Genomic DNA, 20,940 nt, shown 5'->3' with positions numbered 1-20,940 from the left:
CCATGCTAGTCTATTCATAATGTCATTCCTGCAATGAATAATAACTTCTCCAAAGCCCAATGATTCTGGGTCTGCATCCAACCGTTGTTAATCTTCCAAGCAGGTGGCTGATGCCCTGGTAGAACAAAAAAAACAAAATAAAAAGAGGGACATATGTATATTAATATCCTCCAGTGATCGAACGCAGGAAATAATTACCATCAGCCCCATTCCCTGGCCTTTTCTCTTTGCAAAGTTGCCATGCTGAGATTGGCTGGCCAGTGTTTGTTCCTTTTTAATGAAATCCGTTTTAGGCTCTATTGGAAACTTGATAGTGCAGGTGAAGCATTCAGACCCATGATGAATCGGGGCCAAATACAAATAGGAGGCTGAGGACTCAAGGGCTTCAAAGAGAGACAGTCAGGGAGGTTCTGCGCTCGGATCTGCTGCCTTCGCTTCCTGGAGCCAGAATCCAAAGGCGGCAGCTGCTGTAAGCCTGCATAAATGAAGGAAGTGAGGGCCTAGCGTTCCTATGGGAACGTGCCATAGCTCCGATTACCAAGTCCCTAGATACCACTTCCTTTCAGATCTGGGTCTCACATTAAGAGACAGTGAGAGGTACACTTCCTGAGAGGTGGCTGGGGGATATCGTCAGTAAGAGATTCATGACTTTCTCTTCCACAGTACAGATGCATCCTGAGGGTGTTTTGTCTTAAAGAATTGTGCAGTGGAATCTATCTTTTCCCAAGTGGTTCAATAATGCAAGAGGTACTTGTCTCCGTGACTGAACTGTGTGTGCCTGAGTATAATGGCTAAGGAAGAAAATCCCACTAAGGTATTGCCCACTTCCTTGGGGGTACTGATAACCCAAGTCTGAACTAAAGGTGGTGACTTCCACAGATCTGAACCATCATCCACTTTGCTTACGCCCCTAGCTTTGGGAGAATTTTTGCCTGTAGAGGGAATTCAAGACCAGAGTCAGGCATGTAAAATATAAGCCTGTCCCTGCAAAGATTCTGGAAGCCCATATTGAGGAGCTAAGAGATGCGCCTTCCAGACTGCAAACTGAAAACCCAGATGACTAAGAATCGCAGGCCTCCCATCACAAGGCATCCTGTAACCCAACAACCTGTGCAGCTGGTGAACAGTGAACCACACTGCAGCATTCCTCAGGCACCTGACATGATCTGTCCTCGAACAACTCCCTCCTGGGCAAAACCATCATTAACACAATACCATGTTCCATTCTGTTGGGGAAACTAAGAAGTACCATGTGAGATCAATATTATTATTTCAAAATGCTTCACAGACACGAACCTATCTGAAATTTTCATGAATCCCGTGGCTATACAAAGGTGTGGAGTTCTACATGGGACTTCTGAGGTTTCTATGTCACCTATGCCATATTTCTAAGAGAAAAGGGCAACCCCACAAGTTACAGTGAGTTGCAAAGTTCTGAGCAAGGTGTGCCTGCCGCATTCAACCAATAAGTGTGTGTCATTAGCGGCAGGCTTGTCACGACCAGCCACACACAAATGTATGTTTTTTGCTTCTTAATCCTTTGTGATTTCCTGTACAGGAGAAGTCTTTAGAACACATGGTCAATATGATATTTGCAGAGAGAGTGTGGAGTGCTTTGAGAGTGACCGGACAGCTTGTGCTAATTTGGACAACACAAAGACAGCAAGCCTCGGTAGACCTGCCAGAGTAGAGGGGCCCTGGCTCTTTCATTGACCACTAGAAGACCTTCTGTTCCTCACACCAAGGACTCCATCTTGCCTTGAGATCCAACTGGTTTTGCTGGGTTTGGGCCGACTGGGTACTTCCTATCAGATCTTATGGTAGTTGGGGTGAAAATGGCCCTGTATGCCCATGGGGGGGGTGGTACTATTGGGAGGTGTGGCCTTGCGGGAATAGGTGTGGCTTTGTTGGAAGCAGCAGGTGACTCAGGACAGGCCTAGTAGCTCACAGATCTTGTCCTGCTGCTGCTGACCCAGATGTAGAACTCTCGGCTACCTCTGCAGCACCATGTCTGCTGCATGCTGCCATGCTTCTTGCCATGATGATAACGGACTAAGCCTCTGAAATAATAATGAACTAATACGCCAACCCCAATGAAGCATTTTCCTGTCTAAGAGTTACCATGTTCATAGTGTCATTTTGCAGTGATAGAAATCCTAACTAAGACAGACCTACACACAATCTTTCCTGTTGCAAAAACAATATCAGGCAATCTATTAGCACATGACTATAAAATATCCTCTAGAATGAGGCTCATAAAAGATCTTCCATTTTTCTTAGTTCTGGGGCTATAACTATTTCTTAATTTGTTCATCTGTTTAACAAAAATATTATCAAGGTCTTATAATTCTCGGCTGCTCACGTCACATCAAATGCATCAGTGCTTGAGACACGTGAAGATTTTGTCCTAGTGCAAAATGAGCTGACATAATCTTTTAGTCAATTGTGTGGGCCCTACATGCAGCTAAGTTGGGCACGATAACCTGGATTTGATTCCTGGCACCAGGCTCCCCAGCCTGGCACGCACATCCATAAGGCAGGTGTGTTGGTACAAGGCTGTCATCCCAACACTAGGAAGATAGGATCAGGAAGACGAGGCATCCACGTCGTCCTCATATACATAAAGGATTGAGAATTAATTTGAAATACTTGAGACCTTATCATAGAAAGAGCAAAACATAAAACAAAAACAAACAAACAAAACCTTGACGAATGAATTGTGTAGTGTTCTAATCCAGTGGTGGGGTAAGAGAGCATAGAAAGAGATGGAGCTTGTGATCACAGGTAGAGTGGCTGGGAAGGCTCACCCTGACGATATCCAGGGCTCCCTGAGCTCCCACTGTGTGTTGTGCTGCTGTTTGCTGAGTACCCACTGTGTGTCATGTGTTCTTCTGAGTTCATTACACATAAACTATTGAGTATAATCCTCGCAGAGATAGGTGATCCTATTGTCCTTGTGGTGTGGAGGAGAAAAGTGAGGCCTAGGAAGATACGCCATAGACAATGGAGAAGCTGCAGCTGAAAGCCCAGCTCAGTCTGACTTGCTATCATATTTCCAACCTGCTGCTTAACATACAGAAAAGAGGAGACTAGAGAAAAAACCGAAAGCTCAGCCCAACCAATGTCACTTTGTAAGCGTGTGAGCTCTGTTCCAGACCCCAAACGCCAAGGATGCGTGGACACCTAACAAACGGCAGCCTCTGCTCTAAAGGTGTAGTCTTTCTGGTGTGCCACCTCTCAGGGCTCTGTGCACAGCAGTATGAAAGCAGCCACCAAGATCTAACTGAGCAGAGGCCACCCAGCACTGTGTACCAGATGGCCAGGGTAGCGGTAGGATCTGCAGGGAGTGTCCTGGATCGCCCAGGATTCCAAGAGGTGTCACAGCGTATCATACTAAAGGGGTCATCAGCCCTGTATGAATGCAGGAGAACACCAGCGTGGCAGGGCACCCTGGCAATGCCAGGCCGCTGTGAAGCGGGATCTGAAGCAGGATCTGAGAGCAGAGAACGCTCAGAGGAGAAAGGAGAGCGTCGGTAGTGTGCAGCGAGGCAAACGGTCCCAGTGGTTTGGTGTACATCCACTTAAAGCAAAAACAAAAACACACATTGCTTGTAATTTTTAATCTCCCTTAGGTGTTTCAGATGATTTGTGAAGATCAATGTTCCACTTGTTCAAAGAGTTTAGGGAGTTTCAAACACTTTGCATTAGGACTGGCCTGTCATAAAGAACAAAAGAACATGAAATTTCTTTACACAGAGGAAACCAGGGATCTAAACTCAACAAAGATGTGCTTTTAACTTCCCTCCACCCAGAAGGGGAAGAAACAGCCACTCAGTGCGTGCCTTGCTACTTGCTGATTTTATATTCCATTGACAAAATTGGTTTTATTATTTTTAATTTATGTAACCATCCATAGTCTAAAGAAATGGTTGACAGCTTGGACTCAGATAGGCCTGAGTTCAAGTTCAAGTTCTATCAGTTGTAAGCTGTGAGGTCCAGGAAAATTAGTTGATATCTCTAAAGATCAGCTTTCTCATGGGTAGAGCTGTAGTGGCTTATGCTCATTGCCTGCATAACTGGACATGTCACCTTGACTGAGTGTGTCTGAGATTATTTTCAGAAAGATTTTTTAATTGAGTAGGGAAAACACATCCAGATGGTGGGGGTGGCACCATTCCATGGGCTAAGATCCTACATGGAATTAAAAAAGACAATGTTTGAGCACCAGGATTTTCTTTTATTTCTTTGATAATCTACCCAGATATAATCAAGACATCTTAATTCACACTGGTGCACTGAGAGCTACTTTCATGACACCTTTGCATGACAGATGGCACCCTCAATCCATGAAATACAATAAACCCTTCCCCCCAATGCTGCTCACATTGGGTCTTCTGTTAGAGTAACAATAAAAGCAGCCCAAGGCCAAAGACAAAAACCACACTCTCGTCAAAGGTTTGCAGTGAGAGTCACGTGAGGATGGGATCTGTTCACGTCTAATATAAACACTAAGTTATGCACAGCAGCCACGTGTCTCTCTTGTCTCTCCAGGGTCACCCACACTTTAATCCTTAACATTTCTGTTTCATGAGAAGCAACGCAATGAAAGATGAGCAACGTGCTTCTTTCATGGAAATGGTGTTGTTTGGCCACAATGGGGGGCCAGTTTAAAGGAACAGCAAGTGCAGATGGAATTGATCCAGAAGAAATGAGGCAGGACTGAGCTAGGTCAGCTTCCTCAGTAGCAAAGGAGGAAGGGGACAGTCTAAGAAGATTGTAAGGACAATAAGAATGGTATCAGAGGTGGTGGCCACTGGCTGGCACACATAGAACAGAGTTCCCATAGGACACTGGGGTTTCTCCTCCATGGTGCTGGATCCCAAGATTGGCGAGCAAGGATGCTCTATGGGAGAGAAAGCTGATGTGGAAATCAGAGCCCAACAGTGGGCAGAACATCCGTGAGATGGGCAGTGGGAGCTGTAGCCACACACAAGGTCGGAGCCCAAGAAGGGGTCAGGATAGGCATGAAGGATGGACAGTCGTGGGCCCACGTGGCATGAGAAGAACATCTGCACAGCAATGCATACCATGTGGGGATTTTTGAGCAAGAGTGTGGGGAAGAGGGCATCTGTGAAGGCAGATGCAAAGAGCTGGCATGCAGGTAATGAAAATGGCATTGCAGTGCTGGGGTCTCGCTAAGTTTTAGGGGTCTAAGGAGAATGGGGAGGAAACCACCGAGGGCAGGGGAGGCCAGTGGATACTGGATCATGAGAACAAGGAAAGCATCTACATGTGTGTGGGGTACCAGAGCCCAGGTGAGGAAATGCAGTGTCATGGTGCAAACTCCTGCATGGTGTGCCGAGGAAGAGGAGGGGCATGTACTCAGGAGCATAGATCAACCTACATAATTGGCAGACGGGTTTCTTCTTGGGAAAGAAAGGAGAAGTGTGGGAAGAAAGAAAGCTGGAAAGGATGGCGGGCTGTTAGATACAGGTGGAAGTGGAGATGTCAACTATGACTTAAGAAAAGGGACACAGTCCAAACACCTTCACATACGTGTGCTCACTCTCACTGTCTGCTAGAATTGACTGCCAAGAAGACAGCCGGAAACCCATGCCTTCACCCATGTGCAGTCAACACCAGGAACCTGCCTTCAAACTTCTACCACTGAAAAGAAACAAGAGCTTAGAGAAAGAGCAGGTGTCAGGCTAGGACTGAGAAATCATTACGGAGCGAGAGCAATGAAAGAAAACCAACACCTAAATGCAATGTGTAAATCAAGTCAGATTCTTTTACAACGTGGACCATTATCAAGATAAGCAGTAAAACATGAGTATGAGCTGAGAACGCAGTCTAGAACCTGTCTGAGGGACCAATGCTGTACATTTAAATTCTTGGTTGTTGGTGGCTAATCTGATTGGCAACTTACAGTTGACACTGTTCGGGGGAACAAACCCAGCAAACTGCGGCTGCAGCCTTTCCTTGTACTTGAGAGGGCGTAAAATCCTTCACTCTAAATAGAACGCCTACGCCTTTCCAGACATGCCTGCCTAGCCCTTCCTTCAGCTGACTGTGAGTCCCCATCCCAAACGCTCTCCCCTTTCCGTCTTGGCAGGCAGGACACACTTCAGGGTACCTCCCCCTGTGCTGGAGTTTGGCTGGCTGTGTCTGCATTTCCCTCACCAGCTGTCACAGGCCACGTCCAACACATGCATGTCTGTGTCTGCAGGGTGCGTCTCGGCCCCAGCATTGTGCGTTGCTTGGTGTTAACCACAGAGAGAGAAGAAGAGAGGGAATAAAGGGTGGAGGAATGAAAGGAAGAGGAGATGGAGGGAGAGAAAGAGAGAGCATAGGATGAAGCAGAGATAACAGAGATTTGGATGTTATCTGGTTGACCATGAGTTACTCTCTCTCAGACTTAGTTTCCTCCGTGTGAAGCAGATTGTTAGGTAAATTTACTGCTGTATTTAACGCATCTGGCGGTGTGCTTGGCCCAGAGCCACAACTCAGCAACGTCAGTTTCCCTTTTCTACTTCAGGATCAAGCCCACCACTGAGGGTAAGGACTTGGGTATCACAGGTCCTGACTTCTCTATACTATTGAAATCCAAATCTGGAGGAACATGGAGAGTCCACCTCACCTCTCAAGACCTCAATTTCCTTCTTGGTAAAATTAAGTGCTGGAAAAATGGGGCCGAGAGGAGTTGGCTCTTGATTGCTGTGCTACCGAGATCTTTGAGGTATAAAATATACTTTTTTCTTTTATTTTAAAGATGGTAGTGAGTGTAGGGCAGGGGAGGCTTTTGCTAAATTTCAAAGACGCCTCTCGTTTTTAGCAGTCAAGGCCTGCCCTGGACCTGCCCTGTGCTTGGCATCTCTAACTCACACACACCAGATAGAATTTGGAGGTGAACTGAGAGCTGGCGAGTGCGGTCACTGCTGAGCATATTGGTGATTCAGTCACTGTCAAGGATTGATTGCATATTTGGAGCTCCTTCCTTATTCATATTTCTTTGGCTAATTACTTTTTTTTAAAAAACAGGGAAGCTGAGTGGGACCTTGGACATTTGCCTAATGGCTCAAGCAGAGCCCTGGCCTGGTTGGTCGCCAAGCCTTTCTAGACTGGGACTGTTTTCCCCCTGAAAGAAAACTGATGGGTTTGATTTTCCTGCAGGAGAGATTTTGCGCTGATCATTTGGTTCCATAAATACCTAGGCGACTGTCCATTTTATATAACGGCAGCAATAAATTTGTTTTAATTTAGGACATTCTCAAATACAGAATATTGGCAAACACAAAGCAATGCTTTGAAAACAGCCAGGATAAAGGCTTGAATAAATAAATAATGTTGAAGTTAATGGATAAATTAACAAATAAAAGTATAATTAGACTGTTTCGAAGTTAGGCCAAGGTGTTTGCAATTCTGATAGAAATGCTGTCTTACCCTTTGCACAGGAGGAAATATGGGCTGCATGAAAAGACACCGCCGAGCAGAGCAAGGCATTTATCCCTTATGGCATATCCTCTTTAAATAGAACTAGCTGTTTGTTTCCAGCTAAATGCCAAAAGGTTCAGCCAGCCCCTCACAGCCTTTTCCATGGCGAGCACTGATTTCAGGCTAAACACCTTTATTAGCAACTCAGCTGCTCAGCTGCCGTCTCTCTGCCTTTTCTTTGAAATGGTTTTTCAGATTGGTGTCAACCAACTAAAACTGGGATAGAAGTTATCTGAGTGGGTTTCCTTTTGAGGGAAAGACGTGACTCCTATTTTGGATGTATTCCCCTTGGAGAAGTGCACAGGAGTGCTCCTGGCCAGGAAGTTTGTACCAATAACCTCGCATAGGAACACAGTGTTGACAGATGGCAAAAAGATCCAATAAACCACAAAAAAAAAAGAAACAAAAACAAAAACAAAAAACATTTGCAAAGCTGCGAGGCCCTGGATGGCATCGTCTTATGTGAAGTCCAAATGGCTAATTCTTCCAGGATGCAAGTAGCCCGAGGGCATTGTTAGCTACATAAAACCTAATTGGACCAATTAGGACAGAAGACTATTTGGCCTGGAGTGTTTAATCACAGCAGCATGTAATGATTTTTCCTGTTGTTGTTCAGTGTTGCCCGAGCTATTTACAGGAACACGAATTCGTGTGTGCAGCCTTGAACATTACCCGAGACAAGGGGTGTGTGTGGGAGTCATAAACACTGAATTTTAAAAGATCAGTGTGTGTGTGTTTGTGTTTGTGTGTCCGTGCAGGTATATTTGTGTATGTGTATATTTATGTGTGTGTATGAGTGTGTATTGTGTACATACATGTGTGTATGGGTGTATAGGTGAACGTGCATATATGTGTGTGTGTGTGTGTGTGTATATGCATGTACCTCATGTTTTAACATTGCTGCAAGGAAACAGGTACATGGGTGTGTTCAGAGGAAAAGAATGGTGTTCAGAAAAATCAATCAGAGCAAGACATAAGGAAGATGATTCTCCGTTTTCTGTGAGGACAAAGGGTACTTGCCTGTGACTGTCAGTGAGTTCCTAGGTGATAGAATTGTTTGGTCTATGCTGCAGTTAAGTAGACTGTTTACCAGGGAAAGTCTGGCTTGAAGCTCTGAAGGCCTTTTATTCAAGCTCTGCTTCAGCCTCTTGCCAACCCTGAGCACTGGTCCCGGTCATCTGAGCATCTGAGCTGACTCTCCATCTCCTAGTGTGGAGATAAAGTCCCCACTTTCCCCGATGCCTTGGGGGCTTTCAGCAAACTGTTCCAGCTAAGCAGTGAGCAGTGTGTGCAGTCAGCAGAGCCCTTGAGAAGCATAGGTGATTGTTATTCTTAGTCATTGTGGTAGAACTTAGGTGTTCTATGTCTTTCACTCTGTTTTTAAAATTCCATTATTACATCTAAGCCATGAATAACAGTATACATTTATCATAACTCACCAAATCATAGTCCAAAAGCTACAGGCATTGCCCAAAGAAGAAGGCAATAACAAAAAAAAAAAAGGTTTTTATTTTTGTTTTTATTTTTTGCAGTCTCTTTGGAATGTCATACAGTCAGAAGTAATTATGGCTCTAGGAGATATTCTGAGAATTCAAGAGATACCATAGCCAGAATCGGGATTCATTCTCTGATACCAAAGCATTTGGCAGGCTGTGGTCTGGGAGCAAGAGCTCTGTCTACTGTGAAGGCTCCAAATGGGGCCATTTGGATTCACTGTGACACTGGCTCATCCCCTGACTACTGAGAGCTGACAGGAGAGATGCCTGTCTGTTCAGACAATACTCTCTTATTTCTTCTTGGACCTTGCTTATCAAACACCTTTTGGGTAAAGAGATATCTTAGTATTGGTTTTAGGGGGTCCCTCCAGTCACCTCTCAATCACTGCAACATGAATATACACAAAATTATCTATAGAACCCTTTGCAAAGCCTTCCTGCATTCCTCAGAGACAGCCTGACATAGCCAGGCCGTCAGATGCAATGGTGGGTTTCTGTGAAACCGCACACTGCTCACCTTCATCATGGTGGCAGTCTGGCTCTTCTTCAGAAATGGAGAAAGACCTTTCCGGCAGGTGGCACGGATCAAATGAACTATGTACACAAAAAACTACAAACACCACATTCAGTGTATAGCCAGGTACACTGTGAGGTTTGTGTGTGTGTGTGTGTGTGTGTGTGTGTGTGTGTGTGTGTGTGTGAAAATAAGCCAGTCAGCCTTGACTGAGAGTCAGAGCACACTCTGATAAGGAAGATCAAAATCTCCTGACTACGTGGGAGCTATGACCACACTCAACTCTCTAGCGTGCCGGGTTCTTTTGAGTCCACGTCATCCACGAAGCCCTTCTGAGCACATAAGGACCAGAACAACAGAGACATCCCTCGGTGACTTCCAGAGAAACCCTTCCTACCTGGCCCCAACAGCTGCTCCGGCCCTGGCTTTCACATTCCCAGGGTGGAATGATTAGGAACCCTTGTGAACAGCTGAATTTGCTTTCTGACTTTTGATTTAACTATCCATGCTGCGTAAGGCTCACCCACAGGGAATGGTACAGACACCAAGTTACCTCTGAATAGTCAGTCACTACAATTCCCTCGAATCTCATGTCCTTTGAGACAAGTCTCCCTTTCCTACTGGCCAAGTCATGAGAAAATCTGTCCAACCATTCTGCTGGAAGCCAGCTGTGTGTTCTAACTGAGGGCCTCCCCTTCCTCTCTGTCATAACCATACAACAAATCTATGTAGTTTCCTGTTCTTGTTCAACTTTGGTGGCCCATAGTAACCTAAGCCATTTTGAAAGTGTACAGAATGCAGGAGTTTAGTCCTGCCTGTCTGGTGCAGTGCCTACAATAATGTCCATTAACCCATGTCCTGAGTCAGTAGACGCTATAATCTATGCCCTGGAAGTGGACCCTTGCTGGGATGTGCTCCATCTTCAGATACTTGTATGTTATCCATGGCTCTGGGGCCTTACACATATCTCAATTTATTTTTCAGTTGATAATAATTTTTGCATAGTGTCTTGTTATTGGCATCATTGTCACATTTATTTCAGCCAACAGCGGGAGCTGAGCCTGTGCAAGTTGCAGAATGTATGTGAATTGTTTGGTCCAAAGTGAGAAATTGTTGCGTGCTCAGATGGCATCATATCATATTACACACACACACACACACACACAGAGTCTTAAAACTACCTTGTTCTTTTTTTATAAGACAAAAATTTACCTCATACTCACAAAGAATATACATGGGATTTCCTAGTCATACAAACACAGATACATGTATATGTGCACAGACATAGCATCTTTTAGCGTAAGAAGGCTTCCTAGTTTCAGTGATGACTGAACTGCTACGAACTGCACGTGTGACTAATGCCTATCATTCAGACACTTGCAAAATAGAGACAGAAAGGTCCAGATTCAAAGCCATCCTCAGCTACGTTGTAAATCATAGCACAGCACAGGCTACCTGAGATCCTGCCTCAAAATACAAACAACGCAGAGAGAAACAGAAACCAACGGAACACTCTGAAGCCAGTGCTCGCCTTACCTGCCGTGGGCTCGCGGTCGCAGGCATTTGCTCTGGGCGCTGCCTCACTGGAGGGGCCTTGCTCTTTTGTTTGTTTGTTTTGTGTTCACTACTTAGCCCAAGCCCTGACACATGCCCCAAACTCTGTGGATCTGTGAAACCGTTGCTGAGAGTGGAATGTGCATGGAGCCATTCACCAGGGTCTAGTTTCTTCTTTTGTTTGACCTGGGTGTGCTTGGCATCCATCTGGCTGTCATCCTAGAATGGAGCCCAGTGCCATTGTGTGTGGCACTCCTGGGGAAGGTTAAGTTCCCAGGCATGAACTACATTCAGCCACTGAACACCGAGGGCATCCTAGAGACAGGCTTTTGTTCAAGGGAAACCAGATAGCCATTTTGGTGATAAAGTATTTATTCCCTATTACCGTCTTGTTGCCAAGACTACTGCCGAGAACACACTGCTCCGAGGGAGCTACAGTCCTAGGGAGGCTACCAACACTGAGAGAAGAAATTTCATTTGGAAAATGAATCAACAGTTTGTTGACCAGAATTATGGCTGTTTACTATGTAATGTTAATTGAGATGAAACTGAGTCATGCTTTAAACCAGTATTTTTTCCTCTCTGTAACCATTCCCCCCCTCTACAACATCATCCTTCTCTGTAGTTTAAGGAGGTGAGGCTGGAGATGCAGATCTTCAGTTAACAGTGAGCTGACATACCAAACGCTCGGACTTCTCTGAAGGAACACTTTTGAAGCTCTTGATTTTATTTAATGCACTTTCATTTTGATTGTGAGCTACTGAAGATGCCTGGTGAGAGTACAGCATTGAACAGGATCTTGCTTCTCCTCTATGTAACTGAGTTCAATAGTGCATTACTACAGGCAATTCTACACCAGGGCAGACTCACAGTAGCACTGTGAGTATAGTGCTGTGTACTGAAGGGTGTGGAAGTGGAGGAGGGCGTCTCGAGAGGTCTTCACAGAACTGACTGACTTGGATGGATACTAAACTCAAGCAATCATTACTGAGTGTTTCCTAGCACTGCAGCACTGAAAGACTTTAGCCAGTACTCACAATCAACCTCCCAACATAAGTCTTGTTATTTTCCTACTTTAGAGATGCGTAACTGAGACCCCAGTCGGTTGTTGCAATAGAGTGAAAGCAAAGGTGCAGGATGTAACGCCAGCGGTCTAGCATACAGCGCCCAGTCCTAGCAGTACTGCGCCCTGCTTTCTGTCGAGGGCGATGACCTGTCATCACACTCGCGTAAGTGGGGCAAGTAGCTAAGGCAGAGCCACGAGGAATAGGATACTTGGGGATGTTTTGAAAATTCAACACCAGTCGCTGTGGCTGAACTTGAGTTGATGGGGGAGGCTGTTGAGGAATGGTGGATACAAGACCCAATGAATGCAAAAGAAGGCAAAGAGAGGAACAGAAGAGGGCTCCAGCCTCTGCTCTTCAAAGCCCGGGGCAAGCAGGGACAGGCTAAGGTTTTGCTACAGATGCACTCAGTGAACGAAGGAGAGAGTGGCAAGCATCATTTAAGAATTCATTCGTTTATTCCGTTCTTCAGAACTGTTGGTTGAGCGGGGCGGTGGTGGCACACGCCTTTAATCCCAGCACTCGGGAGGCAGAGGCAGGCGGATCTCTGTGAGTTCGAGACCAGCTTGGTCTACAAGAGCTAGTTCCAGGACAGGCTCCAAAACCACAGAGAAACCCTGTCTCGAAAAACCAAAAAAAAGAACTGTTGGTTGATCTTCTCATGTGGGCCAAGATTGCTCTGAGGGCTGTGGTCACAGCAGGAAATAAGAAACTAGTCCTTTCTTTAAGATATAGTTGTCAGTGTATACATAAGATATAGTTAAGATATAGTTGTCAGTGTATACATAAGATATAGTTAAGATATAGTTGTCAGTGTACACATAAGATATAGTTAAGATATAGTCATCAGTGTATACATAAGCAGATAACAAGCAAGTTGCAAAATAAATAAGACCATCATGAAATGGAGTGACCACAGCAGGAGACTGGCTACTTCGAAATAACCATCAGAGAAGGGGCTCAGAAAGGGACAAGTGACATGAAGTCTGGATGACAGAGGAGCCAGTCTTAGGTGAAGGCAAGACAGGTGCTCAGCATCGGGATCTGGCTCTCGAGGGAGTATTTGAGGGCGAGTTAGAGAGGCAAAGACTCTGGGGTGGTAACGAACAGGAGCGCTCCAGGGAGAGGGGGTGCAATGAGGTAGGAAGTATTTTGGAGAGGAGACAGCAGACTCTAGTGAAGACAGAAGAGCATTTGCATTGTGTCCCAAGTGAGCCTGGGTTTCACTGGGAAGCTTACACAGGCAGTTGCCTTAACCTGCTTTATATTTTGAAATGAACACTATGGAAAATATGGACAGAACGCATCGTTCAGACATAGGAGTGTAAGCAGAGAGACCAATTAGGAGAGAACTGCGGAAGTCCTGAGGAGAAAGAGGTTTTCTTGCTAGAAGAGTGAGAGATGCGGATATGGTGGTATTTGTAAATTAGCCCTGCTTGCAATGAGAGACTATGGAGTACACACCAGAAATTTTGGCGATGGCACTGGCTGACTCTGACTCCAGTGACCAAAGCCAGGGAAGGGACGAGGGAGCTGATGGTATGAAGAGTTCTGCTATGGACCCGGGGATGGAGTTGGGGGGAGGTTCTGCGCTCCCCAGGGCAGCTGCTCTGAGAACAATAAAGACCAAATGAATGCAGCAAACCCTGAAGATATGCAGTGTGTGCAGTGAGCAACAGAGGGGATCAGTGATCAGGACCGGGGAGGAAGTCACCTCTTAAACAAACTGAAGTGGAAATTGGGGGAGAGAGGAGGATCTGGGAACCCTGAGGGACATGCACTCCTGAGGAGCAGGTAAGCGTGCAGGCTTTGGGATGTAGATGAGAACACCCGGCCTCGATGTAGTTCAGATGAGACACACCTGGCCTCTGAAGGCTCATTTCTGAGACACTGGGAGGGTGGGGATGCACTGATGCAGAGTGAGTTAAAAGGCCAGAGGTAAGAGCTGCATGGACACACTAACTCAGGTCTGCACCATTAGTATTTCATAATAGTGCTGCATTTGTATAGACCTACTAAGACATTAATGTCCTTGGTTGCTTTTAAGTAAAGATTGCAGTATTGGTTACCTCTAGATTCCAGTACTGTTTTATTTACATCTGATGTAGGATGTCCTTCTGTATATGTGTTGCTTTTGTTGGTTAACAAATAAAGCTACTTTGGCCAATGGCAGGGCAGAAAATAGCCAGGCTGGAAAAGATAGAGGAAGAGAGTAGGCAGAGTCAAGCAGACATCATGTAACTGCCATAGGAGACAAATCCTAGAACCTTGCCAGTAGGGCACAATCTCGTGATAATACATTGATTCATAGAAATGGGTTAATTTAAGATGTAAGAGTTAGTTAATAAGAAGCCTGAACTAATAAACTAAGCAGTGTTGTAGTTAATATAGTTTCTGTGTGATTATTTTGGTTTGGGCAGCCAGGAAGGTAAGAGCAGTCTCTGTTTACATATATCGTACCATTAAAACAAGATGATAGAAATATTCATGTCTTCTCTTATTGTGCAGATACATAAACAGAGACACCCAAGGCTAAACTGCTGGCAACCATAACCTATGAGGAAGAGGGCAAGGCTTATCTAACTTACTCAACAGATCTGAGCTTAACCCAAACAATATATAAATAAATCCAAATTATGTAGACATCTTGTTGAGATTTTTTGGGATCTTTGCTGGGTGACTGACTTCTGTTTTTTGATATTTCCTGAGTCCTGCATCCTCATGTAAAGCAGTGTCCCATTCTTCTTCCAGTGTGGGGACACACTCCAGTCCAGGCCTGTCTTTGGAGGAAACAAACAGCACTACCCAATACTCAACCATTGACAAATACGGTAGGTGGCGCACATCCAGGAAGTCACTCTTAGGGAGGTGGCAGTCACTCGTTTTGGTACTAATGGTGGAGAAAACTTTGTATTTTGTGATAACCAGAAGCCATAGGTAATTTAAAAATACTATACAAATTCTAACTCTAATACCGACATCTTTTAACTCTTTGTTTATCTTTAAGCTTAATAGAGTGTGCTAGACTCTGCATGAGTGTGAGTGTACACAGTGTGTGTGAGCATAGCTGTGCATGCAGGTGTGAGTGTGCATAAGTGAGAGCATCAGTGTGTACACATTAGGTGTGAGTGTATGTGAGTTCAAGGTTATGTGTGTATGTATAAGTAAGAATACCCAGGGGCTGGAGGGATGGCTTAGCGGTTAAGAGCACTGACTGCTCTTGCAGAGGTCCTGAGTTCAATTGCCAGCATCCATACAGCAGCTCACAGTCTGATGCCCTCTTCTGGTCTGCAGGCAAACATACAGAAAAACTCGTTTGTGTGTGTGTGTGTGTGTGTGTGTGTGTGTGTGTGTGTGATGTGTGTGTGTGTGTGATGTGTGTGTGTACATGTTAAAGAATATCCTAAATGTATATGAACATATGTCTGTATGAAAGTGTATACAGGGTCCAGAGATTCTGTGTGTGAATTTGTGCGCAATGAAGTCTTAAGAGGATATAGGTCTACATGTAAATAATCTGTGGCTCTGCTGGCATCATAAACCCTTTGCCGTCATTACCCTGGACCCAGGTCTCTGAGCCCACCTCAATGTGTGCAGGGAGAAGAACAGAAAGGAAAGTTCTTCCCTGTGAGCTGAGCACCACAGGGTCTAAAGCAATCCATCCAACCCCTCAAACAGCTGGCGCAGAGGCACAGGAGAGCTGTCTGGGTCTGTCTCACAGGACTGCTCCATGGTGAATTAATACAGTTCTTTGGAATAATTAATTTAAAAAGTTTGATGCTGGCCTCTGGAAGCAAAGGAAAATACAGAATCTTTTACCATTAGCTACATCAGCGTGTTTGAATAGATTGAGAATTCCTATAGATACGCATGATATATTTAATATTTCCTACTAGAAATATCTTATCATTTTACTTTAACTACCATCAGCATGACCAGAGCCATGATATCCTATAATGTCTTTAAGTTAGAGAGGCTCTATATTAATCTAAATATTAGAACATGAGCCATTTCTTCATGGCCACTTCCTTTGATTGCTTGGAGGACTGAACACAGCATTTGTTCCCAGAGCTATGTTTCAGGAAGAACACTGGCTTCTCTGCTACTAGTACCTAGAGACCCTACATCATGGAATCTGTGCACCTCATCTTTAGAGAACTGCTACCTAAGTCATTGGAAAGCCTTGAAGAAACAAAGGGAAATCCTCTGCTTGGGCACAATGCACTGAGCTCCGGCTGCCTTGAGAACCTCTGAGGAAAGGGCTCTGCTCTCACGTTGTATGTTAACATGCAGACGGCCCCTGTCAGCAGCGGGACAGATTAATCGGCCGGGACAGTAACGGATTCCTCAGGGGCAAATGTGCTCCAGGTGTCACAGCGTCACATCTTTCTCTCTGTGCCGAGTGAAAAAAAAAGATGCTTTCATGCTAAGATGTTGGTTCTGTTTTACTGACTGACAGTCAAGATTTAATGATGTGAGTGGGCTTTCTCTCATTTAACACATCTCACCTCCCAACACACATGCCCTCTCACGCGTGCTCGCATATGAGTATGCATACATGCACACACACACACAGACACACAGACACACACAGACACACGGGCCCTCAACTCTGACCTGGTCAAGTCCTCACAGAGGAGAGTAAGAGGGCCCATGTTCAGAAGTACCAGTGCCAGCAACATTTTCTTGCAAAAGAGTTTGTCATGCATGCCTTCTAAGAGATTTTGACAGATATCTTCCCTTTGAAAGTCAGTGTACTCAATGCATATGGCTACATGGCTGAAAAGTAATCCATTGGCTCAGATAACTGGGATGTCAATAGGAGCAAAGCCATCAGCAGCTATTGATAAACCACCAGCAGCTATTGATAAACCACCGGCAGCTACTGATAAACTGCCCATTTTGCAGAAGTAGTGGGTGGTCCTATACCAACGTGGAAAGGGAGAAACTCCCTGCTCCGGAGTGACTGCCAGTTCTCAGATACACACGGCAGCCTGGCAATAGGAACTACCCTTTCTCCCACTTACAGACGAGGGTGCTGATGCTCAGACAGGTTTCAGCTGACAAATATCCAAATGACAGCAATCAGGGACCCATGATTACAACATGTTTGCCTGGCACAAAACCTGTGCTCTTTGCCCTCATGACAGGCTTCCTTCCAGAAGCTTGTGTTGCTCTCCTGTAAATTCAAAACACTGACTACCACCCGGTGCCATCAAGGCAGATGTTTGTCACGGACATCTATTGGTGTCAGCACCATGTTACCATCTTAAATCTTAGCAGCACTGGCGAGTCTAGTCCAGTCTTCAGTTCCAGAGTCGCGAAGGGCTGGGTTCAATGGTTAATATAAGCAGGGGGGGTGTGCGAGAAGGTCAGGAAGTAACAACTGAACTTCTTTTCTGACGCAGGCTACGTGTCTGATCCCATGAGCCCAATGCACTTCCACTCCCGCCAGAGCAGTGGCAGCTTCGAGGACAGTGGCTGACATGTCTGACACACACCTACGGGGAGATTTCCCACAGGCTGACAGCAGTGAGTCCACCCATGGCCGGCTCACTGCCAATTACCATGCTCTGCTCTCCGGGGTCTCTTCAAATCGCCTCGTTTATTCTGCTTTCACTTAATTCCCTTTTGCAGGGCGGGCTTTGAGTTGCACCAAGCACGAAGCACCACAGAGCAAATACAGACTGTGCATGAGGCATTGTTCTTAGTTTGAGATATAAGGTGCCGTCGTTGCTTGGTGGAAGTGATTCAAGTCTGTGTAGGTATCAGGGTTGGTTGTGATCCAGATGTGATCCTAGACTAAACTATGCAGGCTTCTGTTTGAGCCTCTTGGCTGGGTCTCTCACAATGTTGTTGATCGCCTTACCTCATGATATCACTGCTGGTCTTCATTCTGTGATTAAAGGCTCTTTGGTGTTCCAGAACATTGGTTTGGAAGTGTGTTTTATTCCAACAGGGCTTCCGCTGAATGTATCTCCTTTCAGAAGGACTGGTAAAAAAAGCTCAGAAACATAAAGTGTGTGGTTCTTTAGCTTCTTTCCTGGGTCTCGCTATCTGTCTGGGTTTTGCCTGAGCAACCTGTTAGTGTTAGTTACTAGCAAGACGTCGTAAATGGCACTAGTTATGAAATCAGCACTGATGCCAGGCGAGATTTCACAAGGACAAGAAGTGAAGCATTTGACGCACATGGGTCGAGAGACCTGGACTGGTGAGGCGGCTCAGTGGATGAATGCAATTTGGTCAAGCTTGAAAACCTGCGTTGATCCTCAGGAGCCAAATGTCAAGGAAAGAGAACCAATTCCCGTGAACTGTCCTTTGACCTCCACACTCAAGCTACACTATGTGTATACACATATTCACACGCTCAGAAATAGATAAAATGGAAGTTTAAATAAATAAAAGAAATAGGGGATCTGCCCTCCATGCTAGAGGTTCAAGCCTGGGTAGCATCAGATAAAGGTGCTCAGCCACTGAGAAAAGGAGACATATGAGACAGGAAATGCTGAAATTCCAGAAATAATTACTGCTTTTGAGGACAGCAAGAAAAATGGAATTGGCCAAGAAGAATTTGGTATATTCTAAATCAAGGGGTTTTGAGCTTCATACTGTTTCTGGACAGTCTAACTCTCTGTGAGGTGCTGGTCTGGGCACTGCCGCAGGCTTGCAGTTTGCTGTGAAGTCAGAACAGCTCCCGTGATAGCTCATTCCTTGCGTCAGTTTGACTGAGTCAGCAATGTAGATACCCAGTTAAGCAGTAACTCCAGGCTTGTCCATGAAGATGGTCTGGAAAGAATCAGGTCTGAAGCGCACTGCAAGGCAGCTTGCCCCAGATGGGAGTTAGCGCATTGCAGTCCACCAGGACCTGAATAGAGCAGGCAGTGAGGAAAGGAACCTGCAGTCCTGATGTCCAGGGTCTTAGAGTCACACCGGAATCTGCACCCTGGGCTCTCAAGCTCTCAGGCCTTTGATCTGCATTACCAGAGATTCCCCACCAGCAAGTTAGCAGATCTCAGGGCTTTTCAACTTCTGCCATTATATGAGCTGACACAATATAGGACATAGATGCATGCATTTCATATATACAAACATGCACAAATCTATACATCTATATATCTGTGTAATATACACAGATATGCATACCTTGAATTTTGAAGGATAAACATCATCCACCATTTATCAATAACCTATTATCATCTAATCAGCTATCTATCATCTATTCGCTATTTATCCATCTATCAATAATCTATCACATAGATGTCTAATTATCTAAACACCTATTAGCTGTCTGTCCATCTATTGATCCTCTGTTATTGATCTACCTATAGATCTATCACCCACCTCCCATTAGTTGTATTTCTCTCAGAAACTACCAGCTGATGCACCTGTTCCAAATCATGACATTCAAAACTGTCTCCAAGTAATGATCACACATTTGTAAACACCAGCACACAGGCAGGGATTGGGTAAAGAGATATGAGGATTGTAAGTTTGAGGCAAGTTTGGACAATATACCAAGACCCTATTTAAACAACAATATGTCTCTGAGTATTTCTCCATGTGCCCTGGAAGATAGAATCATCCCTGTCCTAAAATCAGAGAAGACAAGTTGGAGATTGAGAGCTGCCTCTGAGGAACTGCTCTCGGGAGCATCTACTCCTTCTGAGCTAATATGAACTCAGACAAAACTCCTTGAATAGCCATGCAGCTCGACCCTTGATGGCTCTGCTCTCCCTGCTGTTTGAAAGTATATTTCTAGAGAGCAATTCTCATTAAAGAAAACCAGCAGCCCCACGTCTGAAATCCTTTGGACTGTCTTTTATGACCTATGATAGCAAAATCTCTAGCCCCTATGAGCCCCAGTCAGCTTACAGCTAACCCAGTGCAGGTCCAAAGGTATAAATTATAACCTTGGTAAGTCCAGTGGTTTTGATGCCTTTAAGTCATTGGTCTTTACATTCTCCCACTAGATTATTCTAGAGTGACAGGTACTGAGTCCCCTCAAACATGTTCTCAAGGGCTCTTAAAGAACACAGCCAAGGAAGCAAAGATGACTGCTTATACATAAACCCTGAGAAAGAAAGATGCAGGAGAGAAAATGGGCACTAGCTAGGGAGCAGCTGTGCCCATAAGTCCTTCTCTGTTGCCTTGGAGGGGTTATTCTAGACAACAAGTCCCGCTCCAGCCTACGCTAGTCTAGGGCCTAGTCTTTAATAACTGAACTGGAAAGAGATCTGGTGGACAGGGGAGGCTTGTAACACAGCAGGTGGAATGACAAGCTGTGTAGTCGGTACCATGGATGGTGTTGGAATGACGTGCTGGAGACAAGGTAGGAGCAGGCATGCCTTCATCTGTTTCCACTGGAGAGGTCATACCCAGGTGTGGGGTATTGTTTTCTCCTGAAATACCCCTCTTTTTGACTGGAATTGTCCAGAAAAGACTCAGCTCCAGTTCTTGTCTCCTCCGGGCCTCCTCCTCCCCCTCCCGTCTCCTGTTATGTCCCTGCTTCCCCCTGCTCTTGTCTTGACAAGGATCTGCAAATAATGAGGCTAATGCATCTTGATTCCTGAAAAGGAAAAACCTTTCCACACAGCCACCCGGTGGCTCCGAAGCCCTCTTCATTACCACACCCTTAATGGGGCCCGAGGCTCATCTTCAGGCATGTCTCAGGAAAACAAGATTCTTCGGGTACTTTTTTCCCTTCTTGCTGAAAATTGTCTCACTAATTGCTTCCCATCTCTGCTTGTAAGAAATGGACCTCGGAGCTCATGTTTCTGTATGCTTAGCACATTATGTATTTCTCTGTGTGCACGCAGCA

General features: G+C 45.2%; 1 protein-coding gene across 1 annotated transcript in view; it reads left to right on the top strand.

The window, feature by feature from the left end:
• Tnni3k (TNNI3 interacting kinase) overlaps window positions 1-17,607 on the top strand; it is a 216,177-nt gene extending 198,570 nt beyond the window's left edge. Inside the window, exons 24-25 of the mRNA XM_057793011.1 lie at window positions 14,874-14,953; window positions 17,531-17,607. Of these exons, the coding sequence (XP_057648994.1) occupies window positions 14,874-14,953; window positions 17,531-17,607 (157 nt within the window). The remainder of the gene's footprint in view (window positions 1-14,873; window positions 14,954-17,530) is intronic.
• Window positions 17,608-20,940: the final 3,333 nt, after the last annotated feature.

Source organism: Chionomys nivalis, chromosome 18 (assembly GCF_950005125.1).
Source record: "Chionomys nivalis chromosome 18, mChiNiv1.1, whole genome shotgun sequence".
In the NCBI taxonomy this organism is placed as follows: Eukaryota; Metazoa; Chordata; class Mammalia; order Rodentia; family Cricetidae; genus Chionomys; species Chionomys nivalis.
This window is presented reverse-complemented; position numbering and strand designations above follow the sequence as displayed.